At 44.6% G+C, this 12,122-nt stretch overlaps 1 protein-coding gene across 1 annotated transcript in view; it reads right to left on the bottom strand.

Annotated features, from left to right (window-relative positions):
• Window positions 1-11,163, bottom strand: part of LOC111870255 — a 14,407-nt gene extending 3,244 nt beyond the window's left edge. The window contains exons 1-2 of the mRNA XM_023862376.2: window positions 11,090-11,163; window positions 10,058-10,136 (exon numbers count right to left, since the gene is read on the bottom strand). Coding sequence (XP_023718144.2) covers window positions 10,058-10,136; window positions 11,090-11,163 — 153 coding nt within the window. The remainder of the gene's footprint in view (window positions 1-10,057; window positions 10,137-11,089) is intronic.
• Between the last annotated feature and the right edge of the window lie 959 nt (window positions 11,164-12,122).

The following is a 12,122-nucleotide window of genomic DNA, read 5'->3' as shown; positions in this document are numbered from 1 at the left end:
CTGCAAGCGAAGAGACCGTGAGAACCGGTAAAAGCAGACTGTCTGCTTTTACCGGTTCTCACGGTTCTACCCTGAAGATGGAGGCGATACGTTCCTCCGAAACGTCGGTTAACACCACATATACACGGTGCCAAATCCCAGAAGACTGCTTTCTTCATAACTTTAAATGTTTGAATCGTCCCCATCCTCGTGTCTTGGATAAAAGATAGGGGTAAAGTAATCTCATTGTAAGCATCACACCATGAAGGCGCAAGGGGAAACTTGGCGTAACTCTCCATACATTCTTAATCTTTGCATTAGCTTGGGTGAGTGTTCATCTTCAAGCTCTAGTCTTCTCTTTTTCTGGAAAGCCCTCCGACAACAACAACAACAACAACAACACCGCACTGAAGAGGTTGGCACAGCAGCAACGTGTGTGGGAGGTTCCCGCTTCGACTGTCAGCCGCAGTACCGGCTGTGGTAATGGCGACGACCATTGTCCTGTGACCCAAAAAACATGGTCGGTATTTCGCGGGCACTGACATATCCTAACTGACCAGTGTATGTGTTCTTCATATCTCACTCACTGAAGTGACAGCCTACGGTCTGGAGAGCGGGGTTTCGATTCCGGAATTTAACTCTTCGCCACAACGCCCAAACCAGTTCTAGAGTTACCCGACCTCCTACCCAGTGCGTATTGAGGATTAAGCGGCTGGAGTGTGAAGCTGTTCACATACTTTCATCCAGTGCCCACGTCCATGATGGTGGAGCTTTACCTCCACGCTCCTTATATGTCTCATTTTTAAGGTTCTTAGGCAAAGATGCAATTGCTTTACATTGTGTAAAGGTGAGGTAAAGTTGTCCCTGTGCTTAACTAATTAAGCACTACACCATGAAGGTGTATGGGGAAGTGGATGTATAGATCGACATTTTCTTGACCTCGGCACTAGTTGGAGGTGAGTGGTCAGCTTCACGCTCCGGCCGCTTTACACCCGGGGAAAGAGCCCCCCCGTACCCATTGGATAGGAGGTTGGGTGGACCCCAGAGCCGGTGTGGACTACACGGAGAAGCGAACATTCATGACGTTACAGCGACTCGAGCTCCGACCCCTCGGTCGTCCTGCCCGTAGCCAGTCGCTATACCGACTGAGCTATCCCGGCTCACCTTTACCTCGTGTATGTAATCTATTATACATCTACATATGAATGTCTTATGAGACGGAAAGAACCGTGTAGCTTAACTGATGATGATGATACAAAGGTAAATGTAAAGTTGTCCTGTACTTAATTAAGCTACAGGTAATGAAGACGTATGGGGGAATGGAGGTATTGCTCCATGCATTCTTAACCTCGATACTAGGTGAAGGTGAATATTAAGCTTCACGCCCTGTGTGCTTTACGCTGGTGAACGAACCCACGGCACCAATTGAGTAAGAGGCTGGGTGGGCTCTGTGGGGAAGAGGAAAACCTGTTGTCCCCGCCAGGGATCAAACTATTCCTCGGTCGCCCAGCCCGCAGCCTATTCAGTATACCGACTACGAATTTCGTTTTCCGACAAAGCACCCGAAGGGTGATATTTGCATTTGTCTGATGAAGTAAGCCAATCTTTATTCAGACTTCATTTTTATTTGCATAGACCAACATCGATGGACTTCACTTGTGTAGTTATCAGTCATTAAGTTTACTTCAAGGCAGTGTAATGCTGTGTCATGTTTCGACTGAAGATGGTCTCTGACGAATCGTGGATTTCCTGTACAGCATTTATGAGCTGACTGCAAGAGGCAGGCCCACACTAAACGTTCAAAGAATGGAAATGTCTTGTCTGTTTGGCCATTTGTTTCTCATTCCGTCGTCTCATTTCCAAAGTACCTCAAATTTCGGGGAACTGTAGCATTGAGAAGCGAATTCCATTACTGTCAAAAGCGATATAGCGCACACTTTACATGTACCGATAGCTCAAATGGAACTTAAGGAAATACATTTTCATACTTTTCTCAAAAACTGTTTATTGCAAAAATGGGTTCGTCATTTAATTAAGATTTATACATTTTAAAGAAGAAAGCAGTCTTCTGGGATCTCGCACCGTGTATATGTGGTGTTAACCGACGTTTCGGAGGAACGTATCGCCTCCATCTTCAGGGTAGAAGGAAAACTATAAGAAATCCACAAGCGAAGAGACCATGACCGGTTCTCACGGTCTTTTCGCTTGCGGATTTCTTATATTTTTCCTTCTACCCTGAAGATGGAGGCGATACGTTCCTCCGAAACGTCGGTTAACACCACATATACACGGTGCCAAATCCCAGACGACTGCTTTCTTCATAGTCAACGCCGTGAAAGCCTCAAATCTTTATACATTTTATTTGAAACATTTCCGATGTGGTACATTTGTAACATAATGTAAGGAAATACTAATTTCATTTTGTATGAATACTATGTACTGTATATAGGAGCCGCGGTAGCGCAGTCGGTATAGCGACTGGCTACGGGGTGGACGACCGAGGGGTCGCAGTTCTTGTCGCAGTAAGGTCAAGAATATTCTCTTTTTCACGGAGTCCAGACCGGCTCTTGGGCCCACCCAACCTCCTATTCAATGGGTGCCGGGGGCTCTTTTCCCGGGGGTAAAGCGGCAGGGGCGTGAAGCTGAACACTCACCTCCAACTAGTGTCGAGGTCAAGAAAATGTGGGTCTATTCATCCACTCCCCCCTACGCTTTCATGGCGTAGTGTTTAATTAGTTAAGCACAGAGGACAACTTTACTTTCTTCCTTTATGAACTGTATATAAAAATCTGTGTTTTGCTTTCCAAGAACAGAGTTTATGGTTTTATGAGTATGCTGAATATGAACAACAGAGGGTTGCAGCAAGCAAAGAAACGGTTGGAATATACTCGTATATACTCCCTAAACTGGAAAATAACTTTGCACTTTTCTTATAGATATACATAGTTCCCTTTAAACCGTGAATATCATCTCCTACAAAAGAAAGGCTTTTAGAAGCACAGCAGACAGTAAATTATGTGTCTTGTTTCGAAAACTGAATTTCTGTGAGAAACCAAGAATATATTGCTTCAGAGATGAAGCCCAAATGTTGAATATCGGGGATGTGATTTGGTGCTGCGTGGTGAGGGTTAACGCCAGACTTAGAAGGCAATGGTAGAATGATGATTGGCATGGAAGACTCAAGTAACTCGGAGATAAACCGGCTCCAGTGTCACCCAGTCCATGACGAATATCCTGCGCTAACACGTACAGACAGAGTGATGGGAGAATTGATTATGTTTCAATGTCAAGTTCCATAGAAATCAATAATTTGAATCATTAGAACGTAAAGTTAAAGTGCTGAGGCAAAGAAGGAACGTCGTTTACGGGTTTCGGAACGAGATATTTGACCAGCAAACAAGCGTGACTTACAATGATCTCATTGAACTGTTTCAAGTACATGGTACAGCCACACTACTCCTGCAGTTGAAACGTTGTACGCAGACTGCGTAAGATTGGAGGTTTTCACGGCGGTGACTAAGAAGAATTCCGTCTTCTGGGATGTGGCGCCGTGTAGATATTGTGTAAACCGACGTTTCGGAGGAACGTATCACCTCCATCTTCAGGGTATAACAAAAATCAGCGAGCGAGGAACCAGCGTGAGCAGCCAGATAGAATCATGTAGGATTTCATACTTAATGTTACAGTGGACCACTAGTTGTCGCTGTCACAATGAAACCTAAACATCAAATTTCTGCACGCCCGCCATCTTGCTATTTTACATTCTTAAAAAAGGGTCTAAATAAACGTTGCATATTACTGTGTTTAACTAATTAAGCACTACGCCATGAAGGCATATCGGGGAGTGGATATATAGATCCACGTTTTCTTGAACTCGGCACTAATTGGTAGTGAGTGGTCAACTTCACGCCCCGGCCGCTTTACCCCCGGGGAAAGAGCCCCTGGTACCCATTGGATAGGAGGTTGGGTGGACCCCAGAGCCCGTCTGGACGACTTGGAGAAGCGAAAGTTCATGACGTTACAGCGACTGGAACTACGACTTCTCGGTCGTCCAGCCCGTAGCCAGTCGCTATACTGACTGCACTATCTATTCCTTACTTACTTACTTACTCATGGAGCTGAGCCCTTCTGGAGGAGCCGCCAAGTTTGCAGCTACTCAAGAATTTCCCAGCATTTTATGGAACCCGAAGGGTCATTACCGTTATCCTATATGCATTCCTCGTCTCCCCCATTCGTGCTACATGCCCTGCCCACCTCATCCTCCTTGACTTCATTCTAATTATACTTGGAGAAGAGCACAAGTTATGAAGCTCCTCATTATGCAGTTTTCTCCAACCTCCTGTCACTTTATCTCTCTTCGGACCAAATATTCTCCTGTTCTCAAACACCCTCAGTCTGTGTTCCTCCCTTAATGTCAGAGACCAAGTTTCACACCCATACAGAACCACAGGCAAAATTATAGTTCTGTATATTCCAATGTTTATGTTTTTAGACAGCAGACGAGAAGACAAAAGTTTCTGGACTAAATGGTAGCGAGCATTACCCGAGTTCAATCGCCTCTTACTTTCCTCCTGAATCAGGTTTCGATCTGTTATCGTTCCCAAATATCTGAACTGTGCCACATTTTCAAAACATCTGTTTCCTATCTTTATATCATGATTTTGCCCAGCATTTTGGAGACGAGACAGCAACATATACTTAGTTTTCTCATTACAGTAAATTAAAAGCGTGGAATTGAGGTGGCCTTTAGTGACATAACGTGCACACCAAGTATCATGAAAATTGGTCAGCTGGTTCAGAAGTTGAACGGGGACGCGGACGCTAAGACACACAGCACCGCCATCCCATAAACCTGCTTCTTTCCTCAGGCAAGGAGGCTGAAGTAAAAGTGCCAAGAGAAGTAACAAAGAACGGCTGTAACACCATCGCTTTCCGCTAATGTTTGGTTTCGATGAATCGGTTAGTTTATGATTAAATCATTTATTTATTTCTCGGAATCCAATATAAAAGTAAACAGGATGATTTTCGCATAGTGCATAACGGGAAGAAAACAATAAAGGTTTTGAATGATGCAACTTGTCTGCAGCATTACACTGGAAACTGTAGGCGAGTCAGCGGCGACAAGCTGCTATGTGGACATTTGATAAAGTATAGAGAACATTTCCTTCATCTGTCTCAACTACGTATTTAAGTTATATCTATAGGAGAAATAGATTGCTCAGTTTATATAACAAAGATTGTACATTTTGCTGCTGGAGTGTACAAAGGGAGTTGCTGATGGTTCTTAGAATCATGAAGGTAAAGCTATCCCTGTAATAGGCTGCGGAAGCCCACAGGGTTGTGAGACATCGAGGCTCCCACGTTTTGTCTAGAAAGTCGGCTCACAGATGGCGGAGAGGTTGTCAACCTTATGCGCAGGCAGGCTGGCCGCCCTTTATCCCTAGGAATATTTCTGGTATATAGCAGATAAAAATAGTACATTTAACAATGAGACAGTTGTTAGGTTATGTTTACTTTTCTCAACATGAATATTATTGTCTTTTGGAATTGACTGCGTGTAGTGGGATAAATATTTACAATTGCTTCGGAGGAAATGTTGCTTCCTTTTTAAGGGTGTAAGAATATCATGAAGATGGAGCAGCAGGTTATCCGAAACGTTGGTAACTCCCTACAAGACTGCAGGCGTCATGTCTCACTTGCTTAATTTACGTAACTTGAACATCCTTTAAGAAGCGATTGGAATTAAATGTTCTGAAGTCCAGAAACCCACTTACGACATGGCTTTGGTCTGCGGAACACAATCTTGTTGCTGGCTTAGCTCTAAACTTAGCAGGCGGGTGTAGTGCTTTAAAATTCCAATTTGTCATCCTCAGTCACCAGAATTTCAAGTGTTATAAGTCTTATCTACGGGACAATTACCCGGCTTGTATAGCGGTGATGCTTGAAACGTAACGGCTAATTAATTACTCGGTAAGTACCCGGTGTGAATCTCACTCGGATACTGAGTTTCATGACCGAAATTTGTGGTGTTTTTCCTCAGTTCCTGCAGGCGAATAACTCAGAAAATGCTACGACCGCCTTCTTCAAGGCTCTTACCATTCATGATTAGCTCTTCAACACACGTAACGCTCTGTGACTTCTGCGACTGAGAAAAGGAAGTGTTTAAGTAACTTTAGATTTTGTTTCCCAAAACAGCACACGAGAGCCATTTAGATACAGGATAAGACTCTAATAAGGGGCCATGGAGTGGGTAGCTCGCCTGCCTCGTATTCAAGAGGCCCCATGTTGAAATCTTGGCACGGTAACAATCAATACAGACTGAAGCCATTCGTGGGTATCCTCAGTTCCTCCAGGCACATACCAGGATAGTAGGCCTATCTCAAAGTAGGACACTACCGCTTATTTGTACATGCTTTCATATTCTCGGACCCAGCAGTCATCCTCTGATTCGACGCTCTATACAAGTGTGCCCTATTGCCAGTGTTGTTAAAATCACAAAGAACAATAACATGGCAGTACTCAGTAAGAAAGAGGTAAAGTTGTCCCTGTGTTCACTTAATTAAGCACCACGCCATGAAGATGTATGGGGGAAGGGAGAAATAGCTCCACTATTACTTGATCTCGGCACTAGATGGGGGTGAGTGGTCGGCTTCGTATTTCGGCCGTTTACCTCCGGGGAAAGAGCTGCCAGTACCTTTCGGATAGGAGCTTGTGTAGGCCCCAGGACCCGTCTGGAAGCTGTGGAGCAGAGAATAATTTCCTGCCCTTCCGCGAATTGAAAACGGTCTTCCATCCCGTAGTCCACAGCTATACCGACTGAGCTATCGAGTCTCCTGACAGTACCTGGAACATCTACTTCCTCTGCATAAGGCTCTACACGCCTCCACACAGCGGTGCTTAGATTTCGGCAGGCCTACGCGACTTGTTAAACTTCACAGCTGATCTACAATGAAAATACTAACACTTGTTCCGAAATGCATTGTTTCGGTCTACACGACCTTCAACCAACTTCAGCAATTGAGTGACACACTCATATGACATGTGGCCGCACTTACACCAACAAGCAGATGCCTACCTCAATCTAACGTCTACACCAACATCAAAATTTTTGGTGCGTTTGCAACAAAATATTTAAAAAATACGCCTATTACATTCACTGTGTCTGTCTGCATGCAGTATTTCCAGAACCGCTGAACACATGTCACGTGTCCGGGGTTTCAGTGACTAATAATAACGGTTCTAAATTGGATGAATGCATTTATTGACACTTCTTTACAATTGCAATCAATTATAACAGTTCACAATCAGTGATTGCCTACGAATCGCTCCCTCCCTTACTGGACTACGAGTGTCTTCTTTTCCACTGCGATGGACTTGGTTCTGATTTACGAGTCGGTCACTTACGAATCACTAAGAACGAATGACGAACGCAGAATCACTTCCGAACGAACTCTTCTAAACTGAACTGAACCCTCTTACGAATGAATCAATCCCGAATGACGGCTCCATTGTGAATTAACTCTCGAACCAATCATGTGTTTCCTATTATAATTTACAGACGAACTGAATATAGATCACCACCTCGAACAGTTCCTCTGTTATATTCTCTGTTTATCCGTTGCTATGAAACGTGCATAGCGACTTGCTAATTTCGTAGGGAGCCATTGTCTAGCAACGGACTATTCCGCGTTTTTCGTTGTTGCAGGAACGTGTGTTAATTTCGTGGCGAGCCGTTTTGTAGCAGTGGACAATTCCGGCCATCAGGGGTCATGTCACAATATTTTCGCAAAATATTTTACTGGAGAATGCTGCTAACGTCTGTCAATACATATCGATTTTGCTCACAAGTGGGACTAAGTCCCTTGTACTGCGGCCACTTCTGGCCTATTGTACCAGCCCCAGATGATAGGTGAGGGTGATGGTGGAGCAATTGGTGGAATGAAGATTGGCAGGAGAAACCGAAGTACTCGGAGAAAACCTGCGCCAGCGCCACTTTGTCCACCACAAATCCCACTAGACCAGACCCGGGATCGAACCCGGGTCGCCGCGGTGGCAAGCCAGCGACTAACCGCTTGAGCTATGGCACGGCCAGACGCTATGCTTAACTCTCTTACCTCGTCACACTACACAAAATATGTACACATTTTCTCTGATCCGCTATGGATTTCATAAATCAAGCAAACAATGTTAGTTACAAATAACAAACGTCGCTACTTCGCAACTCCTCTTCTTATTTCTCATATTTGAAAAGGGAAACTAAAGTGAAATGCATCAGATGCAAGGGAGAGATGCAATCTTGCGTTGAAAAGTGAAAGCTACTTACCTACGCCATGGTGCCGGTTATCCACAGAAACTTGTCTGTGTTATCAGAAGACTCCACGTGGAGACCAGTTTCTCTGTTTCCTTGCCTCTTCTCAAGTAGTTCTTTATTCACAATAATACCTTGAAAGTATTCTAAAGAGAAAATAAGCATACAGCCCGGGGAAATGTTAAACAATTTTGGGAAAGTATACACAATCTGCAAGGATATTTGAGAGCAACAGGATAGAGAGAGAGAGAGAGAGAAAGAGAGTCAGAAGAGCTCGGTCGATATACCGCACGGCTATGAGCTGGATGTCCCGGCTTCGATTCCTGGCAGGGTTATGATTTGTCTCTTTTCCGCAGCGTTCATACCGGATCTGGGGCCCACCCAGCCTCTTATCCAATGGGCACAGGGGGGCTTTTCTCCACAGGTAAAGGGGCCGGGGTGTGAAGCTGACAGCTAGTGCCGAAGTAAAGAATGGTGGAGTTATACCTCCACTCACCCATATATCTGAATGACAAAGTGCTTAATTCATAAACCACATGGACAACTTTACCTTTCCCTTATTGGGAAATAAATTGCTGAAAAGCATGTGGAAGGGACAAGGATGGAGAGAACCGCACAACAAGACCCCGATAATCTCAGTTCTTCAGCTTTCAGCCATACTAGTTCCTCAGTCTCCTGTCCCTAGGTGCTGGTTAAAGCGGCTGGGACGTCAAGCTGGCCAGTCACCCCCAATTAGCACTAAAGTTATAAGATTATACTCCGCAACACGTCTAAGTTGCTTGGTGCTTAGTTAAAGTACACGAACAACTTGATGCCAAGAAGGCGAGGTAAGCGGGGAACATAGCAGACAAGAACTGCATAGCTTTACACATTTCAGTTGGAAGGCTTCGTGTGAAATGACCATTGTAACCTGAACTGAACTACATCAGGATAGGGTTCAATGGGAGGCATTTGTTCATGTGTAACGATGCTGACAGCATCCACACTATATGGTGTTGATTGATACAATTGAAAGGAAGCGGTCGTGGCCTAATCGAGATAACATCCCGACATTTGCCAGGAGAAGAGTCGGATAATCACTGAAAACTGAGTCGAGGTAGCCGCGATCCGGACGGAGCACCTTTCGAATACGAAGCTAAGTCTTACCGTGGCCAGTCCTCTCGGTGAGGGCTTCTGTGATGGCGTAACTGAATGTTCAGGTTCCAGAGCAAATCGTAGGGCAACAGTAGTGTTGCGCGCTGTGACTACGCTACGGGCGTACCTCCATGTTTCTTCCTGCTTCTGAGCCTTAGAATCTGAAATATTAAAATTTAATTCACATAAAAAGTTAAAGCTCTCCCTGCAACAGGCCGTGGAGGCCCATAGGCTCGAGGCTTCTACATGTTCTAGACAATCAGCTCACAGATGGCTGTGAGGTTGTCAGCCTTACGCGCCGGCCGCCCTTTACCCCCCAGGAAGATTCCTGGTACCCATTTCTGTTAGAGGCTGAGTCGACCCCAGGGTCATAGTCCACCTGGAAGGATTAGGTTAATTGAAAAATCCAGTAACCTCCTCGAGAATCAAACCGGCGACCTTCCGGCTTGTAGGATAGTGCCTCAACCACTTACATTACCGCGTGCCCTCATTTAATAAACATATCTTGTTCAAAAATCAAATCTTATTTTTAAGCTCTTAGTAATTCAATGTTCTGATATTTACACCCTGCTCACAGAATAGCGATAGGGCTATATTTAAATGTTTCAATATGGAACGAGGATGTGTCTCGCTTACGTGGTTTCCTTCTGCAGAAGATCGGAGTCCAAATGGAAAGAAATGTTGAAATCCAAGACTATTCGAATGCTGTTTCCTCCTGCAATAGTTTCAAAAGTTTGGAATTACTGCCGTCCGCATTAATTGACTGCTTTCCTGCAAACTTTGCGCCCAAAGTCGCGATCGAGCGGGTAGCATGCCAACTTCGTAACACTGAAGGTCACAAGTTCAAACTGGTTATCCTCACTAATGATTTTTTTATTTTGCCTCAGTCCTTCCAGGAAACTACCGAAAGAGTATCACAAATGTTCTGCCATGTCAGCTTCCTTTCACATGCATTTCAATCCAATATTTAATATCATCTTACCATTCAGCAGTATATAGTTTAAGCTGTTGTCAGTGCTGTTAAATAAGACATAAACAGAATACATACGAGGCACGAGGCAGCGTAGTTGGTTGAGGCACTATGCTACAAGCCAGAAGGTCGCGGTTTCGAGTCCCGATGAGATGGATTTTTTCAATTTACCTAATCCTTCCAGCCGCACTATGGCCCTGGGGTCTACTCAGGGGGTAAAAGGCGGCCAGCGCATAAGTCTGACAACCTTACCGCTGTATGTGAGCAGATTGTCTAGAGGAACTCGACGTCTCACAACCCTATGGGCCTCCACGATGTGCTACAGGGATAGCTTTACGTTTTTTACCTTTTACAGAATACAATACAAACTTTGCTTTCACTTCAATTTATTTCAGAGTTAACTTCCTATGGTAAAATATCATTTCATGTACACGTACATGCTCATTCGTTTAAAAAATGCAGAATATTTTAAACAAAAATTGTCAACGCTAATGGAAAACAGACAAACCCTACGCGCTTTCTAATGCTGTTATTCTACCTGCAGTAAGTTACACTGTCCAAAGTTAGCACAAGGGGACATGATAAAACATATTGACGGTCTGGCTGGAGAAACGATTTGCAGCATTGAGGTTGAACACACAGTACGTTTCTTGTTGAACTCTGAAATGCAAAATTAGCCTGTTTGTAATTGCACTTACTGAACTACAACGTCTAGAAGTGGCTCTTCCCCTGCTCTTGCAATGGGATGGGGTTTGTCTGCAAACGGGACCATTCTACCAGCTCCGAATGAAGCATAAGTGGAAAGAGAACTGGCAGGGGAAAACCGAAGCACTTTGTCCACCACAGATCCCACATGCGTCGCCTTACGAGTGTAACTCGACGAGCGCGGCTCATTTTCTTCACTCTTTTAGTCATGAAGTAGCCATGGTCTAAGCAGCAGCCCGTCGATTTTGTATCCAGGGTTCATTCCTTGGGGATGAAGCCGCTGCATACCTCCGTCTAGGGCCAAGGTCAAGAAATCCTGGAATTTTTATTACTGCTGCCATCATGCTAGCATATTTTCCTAATTCCTTCCCTACCACTGTTTTTTTTTATTGTTGTGGAGTGGGACTAAGTCCCTTGTACTGCGGCCAATTCTGGCCTATTTTACCAGCCCCAGGATAAGTGAGGGTGATTGTGAAGCAATTGGTGGAATGAAGATTGGTAGGGGAAACCGAAATACTCGGAGAAAACCTGCCCCAGCGCCACTTTGTCCACCACAAATCCCACTTGACCAGATCCAGGATCGAACCCGGGCCGCCGCGGTGGGAAGCCAGCGACTAACCGCTTGAGCTATGGCGCGGCCTGGTCCCTACCAGTTCGTCCTGTTGCTACTGCTACACGACGTATTCGCCCAAGTCCACTAAACTTCTTCAGTTAATATTAATTGTCAACGCAGGTAACAAGAATTTTCACTCCTGTTGTCTTACATTGTAAGATTTATTTCGTTCACTGCCAACCCATAAAATTATTTTATGGGTTATCAGCCTTTCTCAACCTTTTTACCTTGGAGGAGACTTGAAATAATTTTCAACTCTCAGGGAACCCCTGCATAAAAATTATTATAAATGAGTACCAGGAATATTCTGGGGGTAAAGAATGGCCGGCGTGTAAGTCTAAAAACCTCACCGCCATCTGTGAGCTGATTGTTTAGACAATGTGGGAGCTTCGACGTCTCACAACCCTATGGGC

Source organism: Cryptotermes secundus, unplaced genomic scaffold (assembly GCF_002891405.2).
Source record: "Cryptotermes secundus unplaced genomic scaffold, Csec_1.0 scaffold1314, whole genome shotgun sequence".
Classification (NCBI taxonomy): domain Eukaryota; kingdom Metazoa; phylum Arthropoda; class Insecta; order Blattodea; family Kalotermitidae; genus Cryptotermes; species Cryptotermes secundus.
The sequence above is the reverse complement of the archived record's forward strand: the minus strand, read 5'-3'. Positions and strand labels throughout refer to the sequence as shown.